At 42.9% G+C, this 19852-nt stretch overlaps 2 protein-coding genes across 12 annotated transcripts in view; one reads left to right on the top strand and one right to left on the bottom strand.

The window, feature by feature from the left end:
• The window catches only part of SLC16A6 (solute carrier family 16 member 6), a 32553-nt gene extending 14421 nt beyond the window's left edge, over positions 1-18132 (bottom strand). The window contains exons 1-3 of one of the 5 annotated variants that reach the window (XM_029599314.1): positions 17063-18132; positions 1069-1308; positions 371-514 (exon numbers count right to left, since the gene is read on the bottom strand). In XM_029599314.1, the coding sequence (XP_029455174.1) occupies positions 371-514; positions 1069-1300 (376 nt within the window). In that variant the 5' untranslated portion in view covers positions 1301-1308; positions 17063-18132. The other 4 variants (XM_029599313.1, XM_029599316.1, XM_029599317.1 and 1 more) reach the window with 4 other exon arrangements.
• ARSG (arylsulfatase G) overlaps positions 1-19852 on the top strand; it is a 240054-nt gene that overhangs the window by 18363 nt on the left and 201839 nt on the right. The window lies entirely within an intron of this gene.

Raw genomic sequence — 19852 nt, 5'->3', positions numbered from 1 at the left:
TTCTGTTAATACACTCTAGTTTGGTCAATGCAGCAACAGGCCAGAGGGTGAGATCCATGCACCAGGGCTACTTCCAGAATTCAGGATTATGACTCCAAATCCAGCCACCACATGTTACTTTTAATAGCCCCCCCCCCCCCCCCGGGCTGTGAATGCTGCCTCCACAGCAGCCCTGGCTTGGGGTCTATAAAGCTCAAATCTGGGAATCAAACCAGGGACCATCCATAGGATAGTGCACAGTAATTACCATTGAGCGGGCCCCAGCTCTATGGCTTTTAAAGTTTTTTTTTTATATAAAAAAAAAAAAGCAGACATCTCATGGGGTATAAAGGCTAATATTTTTAGAAATATTTGATCTGAAGAAACTCACCAGAAACTACACCAATTGTAATGTACATTTCAACAATGTTGTGAGCGAAGGCAGCAGTGATCATTCCAGTACTGACAAGAATTCCTCCAACTATGACCACTGGACGATGTCCAAAACGATTACTCAATATTGTGGCCAAGGGAGCTACAGTAACAAAAGCAAGGTTATCTAACAAATAAAAGCTTTTAAGTACAGTAATGAGTAACAGCTATTTTAAAATTGTTCAGGCAATCCAAGATTGAATTTTCCACAAGAGGCTTAAATTATTCAGTTTTGATTTGATACCTATAATAATCCCATAATAAATACACTATATTGGTAAAAAAACTATGTAGAAATGTTACCTGACTCCAGTTTACATTTCAAAGAAAGATGGGGCTATATCAACAGCGCAATAGTTACATTCCTGGTGGACATGTGCCATGTCTTGAATACTACAGAAATACCAATCATGGGGGCCTTGTTCAAGAAATACTTTAAAAATTTCCCATTTTCTAGAAAAAGCAGTAAGCCAAGTACTACTGCAGTCAGAGAAAGGGAGGGAACCAGATCTGCAACTGCAGGTCTTAGTTTTATACCAGAGAAGATGTTAAGAGAAAGTAGAAAAATATTGGAAACTGTGCATGATGGGAAAAGTGAGAAAGGTGAAAGGCCTTGCAAGAGAAGATTTAAAGTAAAGTGCAAAAACTTGTACATACCTGAAAATGTCCATACAAACACACATATAGAAATGATCCAGGAGATCCTGCTGTTGCTTTCATCAAAGTGGATCATAAGTTCATAAAAAGGTTCCAATGATTTGATGACCCCATAACTAAATACTTCCAAAATGAAGAAAGCGAAAGCCACAATCCAACCCCATCCTCCATCTGGAACTTTTGAATAAACATTTGCACTAGTGCATCCCTTTGTAGTTTTCATGACTGTCATCTTTAAACCTGCAAAAAGAACAAAACTTTTAGAGAAGTCATTCATATCTATTGCATTCCTTTTATAATACTTGTAATTGAAATTATAGACAAGTCAGGAATATTAACACAAATTGCCATGCTGGGTCAGACCAAGGGTCCATCAAGCCCAGCATCCTGTTTCCAACAGAGGCCGAACCAGGCCACAAGAACCTGGCATGTACCTAAACACCAAGAAGATCCCATGCTACTGAAGCAATTAATAGCAGTGGCTATTTTCTAAGTAAACTTTGATTAATAACAGTTAATTGACTTCTCCAAACCTTTTATGAGCCCAGCTACACTAACTGCACTAACCACATCCTCTGGCAACAAATTCCAGAGCTTAACTGTGCATTGAGTGAAAAAGGATTTTCTCCAATTAGTCTTAAATGTGCTACTTGCTAACTTCATGGAATGCTCCCTAGTCCTTCTATTATCCGAAAGTATAAATAACAGATTCACATCTACGTGTTCAAGACTTCATGATCTTAAAAACCTCTATCATATCCCCCCTCAACCGTCTCTTCTCCAAGCTGAACAGCCCTAACATCTTCAGCCTTTCCTCATAGGGGAGCTGTTCTATCCCCTTTATCATTTTGGTTGCCCTTCTCTGTACCTTCTCAATCGCATCTATCTTTTGAGATGCGGCGACCAGAATTGTACACAGTATTAAAGTTGTGATCTCACCATGGAGCGATACAGAGGCATGATGATGACGACATTTTCCGTTTTATTAATCTTTCCCTTCCTAATAATTCTGTTTAGTTATAGTGAGTTCTCTAGCTACCCAGATCAACTGGCAACAAGCATTCTGCAATTTTTTTTTTTTTTTTTAATTTTCAAAACTTTTCTATGACTCTGGATCATATCAAGTTGTTAGGAATGCCAGCCACTCTTAAATGTAGCAGCTGAGCACTACGGTTGTTGTATAAAAAAATCAGCATTATTTTCTCATGTCTTATGACGGCACGTGTGGCTAAAAAAAAAAAGTGGCCCCACAGGATGTGGTAATGTAATGGTATGCAAATGAGCCTTGTGCTAAGAATGTGCTAAAGCCCCAATTTGGAACAGGTGCTAAAAATCCATTCTAATGAAAACAAATGCTGCAGAGTTCCCTAAAGTGATGTGTGTGCATACATGTCCATCAAATTTTCTGGGACACTGCTCCTTACAGGGGAATAAGACAGCTCCTTTTAGAGGTATGTTTGAGTACTGGGAGCTGGTGGTGGTTCTATTGCACTTGCTGAGTGGTGTCTCTTGTGCTGCTTGTTTTTTCCTTTTGTCTGTGTTCTGGAATGCATCTTGTGATTTTTGGGGGTTTTTTGTCTACTTGGTTTAGGTTCTTGAAAGAGCAGGGTGGTGTTTCATGACTGGGGTGTGAATGGGGGAAAAGAGGAGCATGACAGACGGGATAGGAGTTTGGCAAGTGAGTCAGTTAAGCATAGCCAGTGAGGGGAAATGGGGCAGGAGGGAGAGGGATGTGTGTGAAGTACAAGTGCAGCTTGGTGGTGGGGGGTAAGGAACAGATCAGTAGAGGTGCCAGAACAAGGGTAGGTTGGATGGGAGTAGTGTCCAGGAAGGTAAGGATCCACAGCACTCATCTGGCGAATAGGTGGGAACCAGCAGCCAACAGGAACAGTGGCAGCAGGATGTGCACTTCTTGGATGAGAAGGACCCTCTCGTGCAGCAGGTCTGTGGAAAAACACTGCGCTCTTAGGTCTGAAGACATTCATCAAGGTGAAGAGGAAGATTGGGGAGAACATTGTGAAGGATATCAGCAGTCTATCTGTGGCCAGCAGGTCAGTGGAACAGCTCAAGCACTGTTGGGACACCAGGTGGACTGTCTAGGCCAAGCTGGCCCAAACTGAGCAGTCCAGGTGCCTGATGGGAGTGGGCCCACTCTGAGGTGCAGCTGACAAAAGGAAGAATTGGTCCAAGCGCCTCTGCAGCGGGACTCTGCAACAAATGTCCATACTGGAGGCACGGATTCAGATGCTTTGGAAGGAGGTGATCAGACAGACAGGCACCTGCTGCAGCTGACAAGAACCAGGCCAAGGATGCATCCATGGGAACCAAAGAACACCCCCCCCCCCCCCCCAACTCTTTACCAAGCCATCAACAGCCACACAAAAAAGGTCAGTCGAGCTCCATCTCATATGGCCAGACAACACATCCTTGCCTTAAATCTGATGTGTCAGATCTCCAGGTGACAATGCGCCCTGTGGTGGTATGCAGTTGGTGGCATTGTTTCACATAAGCACCACCCTCCTTTGTGGATGTGATGGCGTATCAGCTGGTAGCGGAAGTGATTGCGAGGCAAGAACTTGTAGAATCCAGTGTGACAACTGAATGGAGAGCTAGGCATGCAGATATGGAACGCATGCGAAAGGAAATACACCTGATGCGTCAAGACGCCAGAATGTCAGTGAGAGCACATCTGAAGCCAATGTGATGACTGATCGCATTTGTGCTTCATGTGACATTGATGGTGTCTTGTATGGCCTCTCCCACTTTCTGGGATATTAATTGGACACTGAACAATCTGACTGGGCTCATGTTGCCCCAGGAGGCAAGCAAATCATCCTCCTGAAACCATACAGTGCAGCAGTACCCCCTCATGCAAAGGTAGATATGGTGGCCAGTCACAAGCAGTATCAAAGGCAAATTTCCACAGCACTTACTCTCATCGGGACTTTTTTTTTCTGGATCTGACCCCTATGATGCAGCATTGTGGACTCCAGCTGGACACATCTCTATCCCATGCTGGGCCACTGACAATGGTTCCTAAACTTTGGTATGCAGCATCACCAATGGCAATCCCTGAATCCTGCCATGACATTGCTTGTCACCAGTGTGCAGAGATGGTGGTTGCACCCACTCTGGCGCAGATGTTTCTCCCACTGATGCCTCATTTCTGCCATTGCCTGACCCGAAGCCTCAGGCACTCTTCTCCTCCCATGAGTATTTACACTCTTAACATTCCACAATGCTATTCATGCTGGTTCCCTGGTGGGCTGAACAGCTTCAGACTTGCATTTCATCTTGCTTTTTTCCCCCCCCCCCCTCTCTTCCCTTAGTTTTGCAGGGGGCTGCATCAGTCATCAGCACTCTTCACTGCTCTGTGCAGAGTTTGTGGTTGTGCTCCTGCTCTTCCCTTACAGCGCATATGGCATCTGCTGCTGAGATGCAACATTAGACCGCCCATGGGAACAGCAACACACCGCTGTCATCTACCACCTCTGACCATCAGTGACTATCTCTGAAACCCATCGCACTGTTGTCTTAGGGCTGCAAGGTGCATCTGCGCTGGTCACTGCAGTGTGCAGAAATGATGGTTGTACTCCTATGCTTCCTTCCCATGCAGATGCTTCTCCCCATTGTGTCTTTTGCTTGACCTGTCACTGATGCTAGTCTCTTCTCTTGAGTATTTACACTTAAATATTCCAAGCACCATTTTTTCTGGTTCCCTGCTAGGTGCTAGATGACTCTAGAATTGCTTTTCTAACTTTTCTTCTATTTTCCTTTTCTTTTGCAGGTATGTGCAACATTGTCGCACATCAGTGCAGTAGTAGTTGCACTCCTAGTCTTCCTTCTGCATGCTTCTCCCCCTCTTACCTGAGCCATCCCTGACCCTCATCTCTTTTCATCCTTTGAATATCCACACTTTAACATTCCAGACATAATCCTGCTAGTTCCTGTGTGGGGTGAACTGCTTCAGCTCCTGTATTTCTTTTCCATTTCTTGTACAGGTGGGTGCATCTTAGTCATCAGCACTCATCACTGCAGCATGTGTTACCTGCCAGCTCACTTATCACCACAGTTCTGAAGAGATTTCTTTGGAATGGGAATACTTCATCTGCTTTGCCAGGGTTTGGTCTGTGTTTATGGACCTATTGATGGAATTTGTAGACTTTTGCTACATATGCAGCAAACCACTTTGAACGCAGTTCTGAACTTTTACTTCTACAATTGCTTTTGAAGTAAAGTAAATATGAAAATTTTTTTCACATGTCTTGTGTGTCTTTCTTTAGGGTCTGGCAAGGGGTGGTCCATACCCCTGCATCCTTGATCCAGATGTTTGCAAGACTGGTCTTGTAAATCTCAAGACCAAAGATGCAGGGCCTCTATCCCAGAGGTCACTAACCCAATGATCTTGCTGTGGAAGTCTCTGGAGCAAAGATTCTGGGCCAGACACACCTATGAAACATCCAGACCAGGCCCAGTGAACTTGCTGCAGACTTCCACAGTGCTATGGCAGTCACTGCAGCAAAAGTGCTGGGCCTGTGACATACATGAAAACAGAGACCCAGCATCTTTGCTCCAGAGACTTCCACAGTGGTGTAGGAAGTCTCTGGAACAAAAAGAGGCAAGATAGATGTTGCCATGATGAATGAGACCAATGAAGCACCAGGCTCTTCGAGCTTCTGCTGCTGTTCAGCTGATCAAAAAGTGTACCAAAACCTCAGGAAGAGAGTGCAAGTAATTCATGATTACACAAGAGACATACCTACATACAGCCAGCAATGAAGTAAAATAGCCAGACACGTTTTAACTTTTACTCCTGCCCCAACCAGGTGTTAAAAGCCTGCATAAAAAAAAAGCGCTAACATCTCCTTGCTAGGGTGGCTCTCTGCATTGCCTGTAAATAGCCAATAGCTTCTCCTACATAGCATTTGCATGGGCCTGCACTAAAACTGCAAGTTTTTGGCCCTAAAACCTTTTACATACATACATGAGTAAAGTTAGCACTGAAAAACCTGCACGGTTTAGTGTGGTTTATTATATCTGCCCCATTGGGTTGGGAACTAGAGACAGTTTACACAGCCAGCTCAACTTCCTATTAGTTGCTAAATGGTAGTGAAAGAAATCAGAATTGTTAAATGTTAGACTATTTGGTTATATCGCTGCTTATTTCAACTAACAAAACACAAGGCTTGTTTCCCCCCCCGCCCCCAGTTTTATGCTGCAACAAATTTAGGCTTAAATTCAGTAAGCAAACATTCACTTAAGTACATTCCTAGTTATGTCCTGTCATGAGGTATTTTTCCTTGTTTCTGATAACATCTTTATTCTCTTCATTGGCCTTGTTCTGCTCCTCAGGTCAGCTGTCAGTGTCCCATGTCACACTATTTGCATATTTCATATAACCCCAGTTCTATTGATTACCACTGCCTGTAGGATTCTTCTAGCTAGCTGTAGAATAGAGCTCAAGCTCATGAATTCATATTGCACTGGTGAAGACCATGGTCAATTCATAATCTTCTCACCTACAAGCTAGGAAGGTAGTTAGTACTAGGCATAGGTTGCTGCTAGTTCAGGATATGGGGCAGAGAATTTAAAATATTTTATATATTCTTGAATAGCTGAGGTTGTTTATAGTTATACAAGGTAAAGGGATACCATAACGATTCATAAAACGTGTAGGCAACGGAGTTCCTTTCTACAGACAATGAAGGTTCTTTTTACCATGACTGTTTTTGCTTCCTAGCAATAACACTTTATGAAGTACAGTACTACTCTAGAAGTTAAAAATCTCCTTGTTACTGCTATGAAAAATAGTAATATGGTGGGGAACTGGTTTAAGCATGTCATTTAAGTAAAATTTAAACTTTATAAATGATTCTATATTGTTTGGGAACAAAACAGAATTCCACATAAAGCCAGTGAGCTGCGTTTATAGTTGGTCAATCAACCTATTGACTGAGGTAGCTCAGAGAGGCATGATTAGTTGACACTGCCTCCCTAGACTTCCTTCGAAAAGCCTCTGGGCCGAGATTAAGATGTGCTGCCTTCTTGCATTACAACTTAAAGCAGGTCAGCTAGTGCTGCAATAAGATCAGCTCTATGTTCTGCGAACAATTGTACCTGTAAGACTAAAGGACAGGATGAATTCATTAGTCTGTTCAGATTATGGGACAAGCCTGGTTTTGTTTAGGGGGTGGAATAAAAGAGAAGACACTTGGCATTTTGAGATCTTTAATACATGTTGGAGTCTGTTTTAATCTACTTGAGACTTAAAAGACAAACCCTGGAAAATACATTTTTAATGTATCTTGGTTCTGCTGGAGACAGATGCAGGAATCTGAATTTGTGTGTCACTCTGCTGGTTCTTTACTTTTATTTTTGTCAGTGTTGGGTAGAAAATATTAGGTTAACCAGTGTTTAAACTAAAGACCCCTTTAGATGTGCCTCCCATAACTGAGAAGACTGCAGGCTATGTAATATCCACCCTGAAAGTACTACAAAGAATATTTAAAAAATGAACCACTTTGTACTAGCCACAACCAAACCTGGTCATTTGAAAGTGAACATTTTCCATCAATAAGCAAGATGAATTAGCTATGCTCCATGGGTGATATAATTGGGTATGTTGCAGAGTTTTGTGCTTTTTTTTTTTTTAATGTACAGAGCATGCCTGGGACTTCCATTGTGTGAATTACCGTTCCAGAACTCTCCAGTCTTTTTTTTTCATCCATGCTTTGTATGGATGCAAGAGCGCCTACTTTTAGTGAACTAAAAAAAAAAAAAACCAAAACAAAACCCACTGCAGTGCTACAATGGCTTCATGCCCTACAACAGGCTTCAAATATTGTGCATGCAGACATATGTCTATAATGCATGGACATACGTGTTAAATCTGCTTGGGCCCCAGACCATGATCAACCAAATTGCCGGGACTGCAGCCGTGTGTCCAACAGCTAAACGCCAGCAAGCTGAAAAAATTGCCTGTCTGCAAACAGACAGTCAGCCTACAGGAACCTCTTCTTTGGACAGTGCCTAAAACACCAATGGTGGAAAATGCCATGTTTCATTTACTGCATGGCCAGATTCTAAGAAACACCATGTTGAAACCAAAGAGCAGTCCTCTGTTAAGTCTGTGCAAAAGGCCTTATCTAAGTATCCTTTCACAAGCATGGAAGCCCATAAACAGGCCCCAAGGGGAAAAATAAGAGGCACAGCACTTCACCACTCTGCGCGCGTACCAGCATCAACTTCCAGATACCACCATAGAGCTAAACATCACAAATCAAATCAAAAGCAGAGAGGGATCCAAATCTTGCTCCCTAAGGCCTCTATCTCAAGCAAGAGCTTCTTACTCAGCCAGGGATTTGTCTCAGGACATCTTAAGGGCAGCCATTCCACTATCCAAGATGCCAATACCTATCAAGACTACCTCTCTACCCTCTTCCAGCCACTGTACCACAACCCATGTTAGCATCCACCATGCGGCAGCAAGGCTTCCCTCTGCAAACCCTAGACTCATTTTCTTCTCATGCCAATTTCACTTCAGGGATTGGATATAGATCAGGTTTTAGTGCCTGAGGAATACATTCTGCCACTATACTTGGGAAGCGCTCCCATCTGGCTGTGGAACAAGTTATGGAAACAGTGAAAAAAACCCTTGCTAACTTTTTTCCTCAAATCTATCACCTTTTCTGCCAGCCTACCCCATCCTTCCAGCCAAGGAAAAAATTCCAGGAGCACCACTGCTCCCACCTCTTATCTTCTTTTTTGACAGTCATTTGCCATTTCCTCCAGTTCCCGGGGGAGTTTTCACCTGCCTTTTTTTACCTTCAAATGTCTCGCCAGGGGCATCCCCCATAATTCCATGGGGATGCCACGTGATCCCCTGAACCACCACCAGAACACACGTCACTACTGAAGATCTAACCTATTCCCGATTTGTGGAGAAGTTGGGCTCTCTTCTAAAATTTAGAGAGCAGGAAGGAGCTAGATCTTAGAACATAAACCCATAACCTATTTAAAGATTCTGGATATTTCACCAGAACCCTCCATTCTATCATCCCATGAGGTATTAGAGATTCTCCTCCTGAAAAAATGGGAGACTTATTCAGGCTCCTCCACCACTAAGAAAGTGGATTTAAAAGTTTAAATTAAAACTCCCAACTCTAATGAAAAAAAGGAAAGATGAGACTACACTCCAATGTACACTGTAGTGTATTTGGATTTTCAGAAGGCGTTTGACAAAGTCCCTCGTGAGAGGCTTCTACGAAAACTAAAAAGTCATGGGATAGGAAAGACAGGAAACAGAGTAGGACTAAATGGTCAATTTTCTCAGTGGAAAAGGGTAAACAGTGGAGTGCCTCAGGGATCTGTTCTTGGACCGGTGCTTTTCAATATATATATATATCAATGATCTGGAAAGGAATAAGACGAGTGACGTTATCAAATTTGTGGATGATACAAAATTATTCAGAGTAGTTAAATCACAAGCAGACTGTGATACATTACAGGAGGACCTTGCAAGACTGGAAGATTGGGCATCCAAATGGCAGATGAAATTTAATGTGGACAAGTGCAAGGTGTTGCATATAGGGAAAAATAACCCTTGCTGTAGTTACACGATGTTAGGTTCCATATTAGGAGCTACCACCCAAGAAAGAGATCTAGGCGTCATAGTAGATAATACATTGAAATCGTCGGCTCAGTGTGCTGCAGCAGTCAAAAAAGCAAATAGAATGTTAGGAATTATTAGGAAGGGAATGGTTAATAAAACAGAAAATGTCATAATGCTTCTATATCGCTCCATGGTGAATACTGTGTACAATTCTGGTCGCCGTATCTCAAAAAAAGATATAGTTGCAATGGAGAAGGTACAGAGAAGGGCAACCAAAATGATAAAGGGGATGGAACAGCTTCCCTATGAGGCAAGGCTGAAGAGGTTAGGGCTTTTCAGCTTGGAGAAGAGACGGCTGAAGGGAGATATAGAGGTCTTTAAGATCATGAGAGGTCTTGAACGAGTAGATGTGACTCTGTTATTTACACTTTCGAATAATAGAAGGACTAGAGGCATTCCATGAAGTTAGCAAGTAGCATATTTAGGACTAATTGGAGAAAATTCTTTCACTCAACGCACAATAAATCTCTGGAATTTGTTGCCAGAGGATGTGGTTAGTGCAGTTAGTGTAGCTGGGTTCAAAAAAGGTTTGGATAAGTTCTTGGAAGAGAAGTCCATTAACTGCTATTAATCAAGTTTACTTAGGAAATAGCCACTATTAATTGCATCAGTAGCATGGGATCTTCTAGGTGTTTGGGTAATTGCCAGGTTCTTGTGGCCTGGTTTGGCCTCTGGAAACAGGATGCTGGGCTTGATGGACCCTTGGTCTGACCCAGCATGGCAATTTCTTATGTTCTTACCACTTGGGAGATAGCATAACCACCTAAATTTTGGAAGGAAGGTCTTCCAAGGAACCATGTTGGTGGCTGGGATATTGTCTTATAGAGAACTGAACTGAGGTTGCTCAGATTGTTTGCAAAGTCTAAAGACGTACATATGTTTGGAAGTAGGCAAACCTATTACACCTCAGCCCCTTCATGACCTCGAGGAAGGTTTCCAAACATCTTTGCTGAGTATATGAGGTATTTGAAACAACTGGTAGAACCTCTGCAGCATCAGTTGATGTTAGGAGAATGGCACAATTAAGAGCCAGTAATATCAGGGAAGATGTTAATGAAAAGCTTGCCGATCTTCCATGCTCAGGTTCTCTCTTTGGTAACAAGTTGAAAGATACGATGGTGTAGTTTGAATAGCTACATTCTATCCTTTAAATCTATCATCACAAAGTGACCAGGGAATGTCTAGACGCTGGTTCTACCAACAGTACAAACATCTGTACTATCCCCAACAAACAGTTCTGCTCTTGCCAAACCTACAGCCCGGCTTACTACCAACAAAGCTGGCACCACCCACAGCAACCCCCATAAAGAGGAAGACCCACAACTTGACATGCACCCAAGCCTCAATTACATCCTCCTGCAAAACCTCAACAGAATTTTTAATAATCCCACACCCACAAATATCTGTTGGGGGCAGAATAGAGTATTTAACAAGCCTGGTAGACCACCACAGACTAATAGGTCTTAAAGTTAACAAAACAGGGCTATTATCTAAATTTCCAACACCAACCTAAGTTATTACATCTTGTGTCACAACCTACCAATCCTGACCATCTAGCTCTCCTCAATCAGGAGGAGATACAAATCATCCCAACTTAGGATTACAAGAGATGTTATTCCCACTACTACTTTATTCCAAGAAAACAGATCGCTGACCAGTTCTTGACCGCTGATCCTTCAACAAGCATCTTTGTTCAGCGAAACTCAAGACGACATCCCTGAGTACCATTTTGCCCTTCATCCAACCCAACGACTGGATGTGTTAACTCGATCTGAAAGATGCATATGCTCACGTCCCAATTCACCCCTCATGTTGGCATTTGCCTCTGCTTCTAAGTGGCTCACCTCCAATACCAATACAAGGTCCTCCCATTTGGACTTTCCTCTACCTCTAGAGTCTTCACAATATTTAGCCATGGTACACTTCAGCCACTCAGGAATATGAAACTTCCCCTACCTGGATGACTGGCTGCTAATAGTACCAAACTAACAAACCCTTTGATCTCACATGGAACAGACTATATTATGTCTGGAGAAATTGGGATTTTTTATTGATTTATGAAAAATCAGTAGTTTCCCTAATATAGTTTATAGGTGCACAGATAGATTCCAAAACCAGAACATATCTCCCACTCAGACTCCACAAGCTTCTATATGCAGCACACAGACTACTGCGCTAAAGAAAATCTCAGTTCGATATGTCCTAGTACTACTGCCATATGGCAGCTGTCATTCATGTAGTCTCCATAACCAGACTACACATGCATCTGTTACAAGGGGGACTCAAGTCGATGGTGCCGGTAATTTTCAACCTTTGGCTATCAAAAAGAAGATGATAAAACCAACTGACATTCTAATTATGGACACCACAAAAATGTGGGAGCTCACCTTCAACTTAAAAATACAAGGCCTATGGAATCAAGAAGAGCAAGCGCACTTGATAAATCTCCTAGAACTCTGAGCCATGCCCAATGTCCTCAAAAGCTTCCCGCATCTGCTTAGAGGATCTTTCATAATGATCCACTTGGACAACCAAGTAGTAATGTTCAACATAAATAAGCATGGCGTTATGGGAGGTCACATGCTTTCTTAGAGGAAGCTATAACTGTATGGGAATGAGCAACAGAGACCAATGTTACTCTACAGGCAACATTTGCCAAGATTAGCCAACGTAAAGGCAGATCGCCTCAGCAGAATTTCAGCCTCACGAATGATCCTTGTCGCAGTCAGCAGCCAATGCACTCTTCCAACATCTGGGTCCACTCTGGGTAGACTTTTTTGGAATAGAACAGAAAGGTACACAAACTCTGCTCCATCTACCCAAATCCTCAGAGAAGCTCCAGCTTCCTTCCTGTTATCATGGAGCAAGGTCTGCTCTATTATTCCCTCCAATACCATTAATCCATACAGTGGCTCAGAAGCGGAAGCCTCCCTTGGAGAGTCATGCCGAAAGGCAAGGGTGAGAGGGACAATCTGCCGGGAATATTCAAACTTACCTCCCACCCCCTGGTGTCAATGTCACCGGACGTGCTGTGCCTATATTAAGAGCTGCACAGTGGCATGCAGCCGCTGGCGCGCTGCCGAAGCTGCGCACCAAAGGGGCACACCCCTGGGTAAAATTTTGCAGAGAAGTCTTTCTCCAAAACTGATGGGGAAAAAAAGGTAGTTGAAGCCCACAACATCTACACCTGTGACCAAAGAGATGACAGGCCCAATGAACACTCACCTAGTTCGAAGGGTGAGTCAAACCTCTCGAGAGGTTGTGCAAAATCTCTCTTCTGGGGAGAGTGCTAGCCCTGCCCAAGACCAGAGATCCAGTAAAGATCTTAGTAATGTGGGGGGAACTGTTTTAAATACCCCCCCCCAATGTTAAGGAACTGCCAAAAACACCAGATGTTGACACCAGGGTACTGGAGTCAGTGATTTAATGAAGGAGAAGCTGAAATTGCTGAGCCTGAGAATATCTCCCTGGCAGATATATGGAAGGCTGTTATGAAAATGGAAAGGAGATTAACCCAATCCACAATATTTTCCGCTGAGACTAAAGAAAAACTGGATGATCATGGGAAAAAACTAGAGAAATTGGAATTTGCAAATAAGATATTGAATACTGAGGTTACTACTCTTCAAGCTAATGGGACTGTCTTTATTAAAGATACTCATCTATAAAAACCTTGAAATGTTAGAGAATAATATGCGTAGTAAAAATTTAAATTCTTAAATTTTCCATTCACCCGATTGCTTTCAGCACAAGAATTGTTCAAAAAATGTAAAAAATTCTAGGCATTAACAATTTGCTTATCCTATTTATTATATATCGAACTATAAGAAATATGAGAAAGCAAAGGAGGGTGGGATGGATGAATTGATAGACATTAGCCCTAATCTAACATCTTTTCTTGAGGCCTCAGGGGATGATATTACAATGAGAGCCACTTTGATAATGGAGAAAAGTCTTGTGATGCAGAAGTAAAGTCTTGTGATGCAGAAGTACTTTAAAAATAAAATTCTTATTCTGTGGTAGAACAGTCCAAGTATTCCTAGCTGTCTCAAAAGTACTCAGGCAAGAAGAAAACAATTTTGGATATTGAGGGGGAAGAGTGTTGGCCCTTGGGGCCACATTCTTCCTCAAATTTCCCTGTAAGTGCTTAATTACCTATCAGAAGAATGGTTTGTTTTTCTTCAACCTCAACATTTAGAAGTTTTTCTGTCAGATAATATATAAACTGGTCAGTTAATAATTATCTCCATAAAGGTACATGGTATGTTACTTTTGTTATATTTTATTTGAAGGCTTCCCCTGATAATGTGAACTTAGTAGTTGGAATTATGATGTCTTGTTCTTGAAAATTGACATGTAATCCAAAATTGCTTGATTTCTTTTCATTGTAAATAATTTTGGAAATTTAATAAACTTTAAAGAATGGTTCAGAAATGCATGCATGATCTTAATAGCCCCAGCATGGCCCAGACAGCCACAGTATGCCTATCTAATAAGTATTCACATCCCCCTCCATTAAAAACTAGGAAGCAATGCAGAACTGCTTACTCAGCAGTAAGTCAGTCTCCTTCATCCTCTACATTCCACTCTAGATCTGACTGCATTGATGTTGAACATGCAACCTTAGCACAATGGCATCTACCCAAACGGATTCAAGATGTCCCTCTACCAGATGCAACTACAGCTTTAAACTGAGTCATTACTCCAGTTGGTGCGTCCAATACGCTCTAGACCCTTTTACATGAGTGCCTCTACATTTGCTTTCATGTATGCACTACCTACCACATTGGTTAGGGTACATCTGTGCTATAGCAGCATACCATTACAGTGAAGATTGAGCACCCATTAATCACACTTCATCAGTGGTTCTCTTCACCTATGGCTACCAGTAAAGCAGCCCCCCCCTGTTCCATAGGACACTAACTTAGTCCTGACATCTGATTTCATCTCCGATAAAATTGTTGAAGTTTCCTACCTGGAAAGGTTGTTTAAAAAAAAAAAAAAAAAGCAGTTACATGGGCTAGGAGGATAAGTAAAACTCAGGCTCTGGAACATTTTACACCTCATCTCCAGTTCTTTCATGACAGTTTCACTATGTCCACATCCCACGTTCTTACCAAAAGTAAGTATTGCCATTTCATTTGAACCAAAACATCTTGCTAACAACTTTCTACCTAAACACACGCATGAAAGGGAAAAGATGCTGCAAACCCTAGCTTATAAGAGTTCTAATATATTACAAAAGACATACTTTGACATAGCAAGGTTCACAACTATTTCCTGCAATCCAAACTTCTGTAACTAAGCGCAAATTCTCTTACTGATCCATCGGATACAAACAATGGCAAAAAATCATTGGCACATTTAAACAATGTACCCAAAGATTTATGCAAGGCAGCACCCTGGTCATCAGTGCATATATTCATGGCTCACTACTGCCTTGTCATGACAGCATCTAGGGACAATGCGGTTGGAACCGCAGGCCTAAAACATGCCCCATCATCCATGGGGGAGCTCAGATTGGAAAACGTTTAAGAATTAAAAAAGGCAACAATTGATGCAAATAATTTAGTCTGCAGCAACCCTCACCTTGGGACTTCCTATGGAATATGGCTAATTCAGCCAGCTTATCAACGCAAAACAAGCTTTGCTTACCGTAAACAGTTTCCTGTAGATAGGATGAATTAGCCATGTGACACGACCTCCTGAGCAACTTATACCAGCAATTCAGCTAGTTTTGTTTATAGACTGAAGAGAGTTCTGGAACCTGTGTTGGTGCATGAAGTCCCGCGCATGCTCAGTACATCAAACTGATTTGAGAGCATGCTTCAACATGCTGCCTGATAATGCCATTTGTGCACATATGGTCTTATCTTATCTACACTAAAGTTATCCCTTCCTGTACCTTTCCAGGTACTATTCCTATTTACCTTCATCCTTTCAGCTTTCCTTCTCTGCTGCAGCTCGTTCTCCTTTCGTCTTTACTGCTCCCCCCTGTTTTTCTGTCTTTTTCAGTTATTGTAAACCGGCATGATGTTCCCCACGAATGTCGGTATAAAAAAAAAGTTAATAAAATAAAAATCTATGGAACAGAGCTAATTCATCCTGCTATCTATGGAAAACGTGGTTTATGGTAAGCAAAACCTGCTTTCCTCAACTCATGATCATTTTAGGTAGTTAAAATATCTTATATATATTGCACCAGATGTGGATTTTTTCTCGTTCTTACCCTACGAGTTATGTTAAGAAGCCAAAAGCTATTTAGGGGTCTCTAGTGTTCAAAGTGGAAATTACATTCCGGCCATGAAAGTTATCGAGAAGGTGAGAAACGCCCCCCCCCCCCGGAGTGACAGGAGCACAGATGTAGGAAACTGCAAATTTTTGTAGTCTAAATGTTTTGTCTAAATGTGACCTTTTTGGCTTGGCTGATCACACATCACTGAATAAAATAAATCCCTGAAAGTACAGAGCATTTCTATACAAAAATCCCCACTTCATATTGTATAGTGCCAACCGATATTACTTTAATTCATTCGTTGTTACTGCTTATTGCCACTATGGAATTATAGTATCATGCGCATTTAGCTTTCTCTTTCCTTCTAAAAATGTCTAGCATAACTTTTGCTATTAGGGACTGCTATGTTAGTTCTGCATTATTTTTGCTACGTTTTATAACATGGCAGTTACAATAATTGCGTCCTTTGTGACAACAGAGCCAAAAAGGAAGAGAGCAAACACCCTCTCTCTTCCGATCTTGCTTATAATATAAATCCGTTTTAGTAATAAAATCAAGTCTATCAAATATGCCTTTACCCCTTCCTGAAGACTATAGTTTTACTAAGCCTAAAAAAAAATTTGCGCGATTTTGTTTTGTAATAAGTAGGTTATTGCTCAATAAAAGCACGTAAAAGGAATCCCGCAAATATTTTTTAAACAGAGGCAGACCGGAGATCCAGGCTGTTTAAAGTTTTGAAATGCATTCGCTTTCACTCGTTACAAAACAGAACAATTGACAAAAAAAGGAAGCCGCTGTGCTTTGATCTCTCGCATGGGGCGTGGATTTCATCTGAATATAGAATAAAACTTAGTGATAACACACATACATATAGAGAGAGCGCAAGTTCAGCACTAAGACTACATATTGCCATTTAGTGAAAAAAAAGTGATTAGGATTTACGTATTAACAATTTGGAATTTGAAAAATTATACAGATTTCCATAATTCTTGAAAATTGTAAACTTGCCCTCAGTTTTATAGCATTTAGTTACACAAGACATATTAGCCCTCTTCGTTAGAATAATAAAATATAAACTTACCACGCACTTTAAGGACAAAGTTTGAAGACAGAAAATATATATAAATATATTTATTTATATATATATATATCTTGAGCAGCTGTCCCTACTAGAACATGGTCAGTAACAAGACCTAACGCTACACTACGCTTAACGCCTTCCTTGCCGAAAGGACACAGTGCCCCAAGCAAACAAGCTACAGCTGAAATTAAAGCTAGAGGACTATATAGTGCTTCAGGATCTGGTCCCTGCCTCAGCGAGCCCCTTTGGCTAGACCCTGTCTGAGCTAAGAATCGTCTTCGCTCACTCGCCTTTCTCTCGGTTTTTATACCGGCTGTAGCCGGTCTGCCGGGCTCGAGGACGCGCACCATGCGGATCCGCCAGGAGCGCGCGTCCCAGTTGTTTCTTCACGCTTCCCGTTTATTAAACCAGGGGGGAAAAAAAACCGCTTGCTGATGGGGGACGCCCTGAAGCAGGTTGGTGATCTAGTTGTCTTGCTGTTATTTTGGTATTTTGAAAATTCAGTCCTATATATGGGGATTTAAAGGGCGCGTCTCGATCGCTTACTACAGTGCTTTGAAGAGTCGAAATTTTAGAGAAACGGAACCAAAAAACAGCTTAATTAAAATGTTCTAGTATACTGACGAGCAGTTAGCAGCAATACATTATCCACGAGGATAAATGTTTGAAGGCTAAAAGTGCCTCCATCTTACTGCGATATTTTGTAAAACCAGGTATTTAAATTAAATTCACGGCAGCTATGGATTACAACACGTGCCAATCAGCTAAAACGTTATTAGCAGTAAACTGAGCTGGATTTTCTCCCCGTTATACCTCTTTTTTTTTTCCCCCGTGGGCTCTGCAGTATCCCTGAGCTGCTGACACCAAAGCCCTGGTCTTTTCACCTGCTACCGTACACATGGATCTACACCTGAGCCAAGTTGCGACAAGTTTTTAAAGCTGCGCCGCTCGCGCGCGCTCCCTCGCCTTCAGCCTTGACTTAGCAGAGAGGAAGTGGCAACCGGCGCGCGCGCGCGCCTCCCTCCCCACGTGCTGCGCCAGCGCTCCCCGGGGGCTCGAGCCGGCCGGGTGGAACAGGTTTCCGCCAGTTTGGTAGCTGAAGCGAAGGCGGGGCGACGGAGCTGATGTCACCGCTGGGGAGCAGACCTGCGAGGTTCCGACGCGTAAACGCTAGCTTACGGGGGGGGGGGGGGGGAATGCGATCTGTTGGCTGCCGTGTTCCTCCTGCAGAGCAGGGAGTTCCATGGCAAGCCATGATGCAATCAAAGGGCGCCATAAAGCAGAAGTCGCAAGCATGTACAATTGTCCCTAGCCAATGTTTCCTGTGTATGCTGGCTTCAGATACGACGATACTGGTTTAAAACTGTAAACCTTATTTGATTCGTAGGTTTTTTTTTTCCCCCATAGGTTTGGTTAAGGGATTCCTCCCATATGAATAGCTTTTGGATGGTGACTACTTTCGTTTACTACTGATTTAAATCAGATTTCAACACAATTTAGAAACAGGTCGATCCAGTAAAGTGTGCTCCGTCGGAGCGCACTGTCACCCTGCTCTGGACGCGTGTTTTCCCTTACCCCTTATTCAGTAAGGGGAGGAAAACACGCGGCCCACCCGCGGCACCTAATAGCGCCCTCAACATGCAAATGCATGTTGATGGCCCTATTAGGTATTCCCGAGCGATCCAGTAAGTAAAATGTGCAGCCAAGCCGCACATTTTACTCTAAGAAATTAGCGCCGCCCAAAGGTCGGCGCTAATTTCTTCCGGCGCCAGGGAAGTGCACAGAAAAGCAGTAAAAACTGCTTTTCTGTGCACCCTCCGACTTAATATCATAGCGATATTAAGTCGGAGGTCCCCAAAAGTAAAAAAAAATAAATAAATTTTGAATTCGGCCTGCGGCTGTCGGGCCGAAAACCGGACGCTCAATTTTGCCGGCGTCCGGTTTCCGAGCCCGTGGCTGTCAGCGGGCTCGAGAACCGACGCCGGCAAAATTGAGCGTCGGCTGTCAAACCCGCTGACAGCCGCCGCTCCAGGCCAAAAGGAGGCGCTAGGGACGCGCTAGTGTCCCTAGCGCCTCCTTTTCCTTGTTTGCACCGCGTCGCCTAATTTAAATACTGGATCGCTCGCACCGGCAAGGGGCCGGTGCGTGCGCCGGGAGAGCGGGCGTTAGTCCGCTCTCCCACGGACTTTACTGGATCGGGCTGAAAGTGAGAGGCTCTCTGGGTCACTGAGTTTCCTTCAGCAATGTGATGCTTGGCTGTATTTAGAGAATAGCCACTGCCATTAGTAATGGTTACATGGAATAGACTTAGTTTTTGGGTACTTGCCAGGTTCTTATGGCCTGGATTGGCCACTGTTGGAAACAGGATGCTGGGCTTGATGGACCCTTGGTCTGACCCAGTATGGCATTTTCTTATGTTCTTATGTATTCAGGGCCAATGTTAGCTTTTTTTTTTTTGCTGCCCTGTGTGAAAAATTACTTTGCTGCCCCTCCCCCCCCCCCCCCTTCATTCAGTGCCTGTCCCAGACCACCAAATAAAGTCCAGCTCCATCATGCAATCTATATTTTTAAAAACTGACATGCCCCCGCCCCACCCCAGAACCCAGGATAGGGAAGGGTATTAGGTACCCTAAGCAAACCTTACAGCCTTGCACACACCTCACCCCACACAGCCCCTACATCCTTAACATGGGTATTCGAGACCAACCGCTCTCTCCATCGCTTTCCTTTCTCCCCCAATCATTCCACAAAATAGACATGACAATGTATGGCATTAAAACCTCAAAGGCCGCAGTTT

The sequence above is a fragment of the Rhinatrema bivittatum genome, chromosome 4 (genome assembly GCF_901001135.1).
Source record: "Rhinatrema bivittatum chromosome 4, aRhiBiv1.1, whole genome shotgun sequence".
NCBI lineage: Eukaryota > Metazoa > Chordata > Amphibia > Gymnophiona > Rhinatrematidae > Rhinatrema > Rhinatrema bivittatum.
Note: the sequence above shows the minus strand (reverse complement) of the source record. Positions and strands in the feature narration are given on the sequence as shown.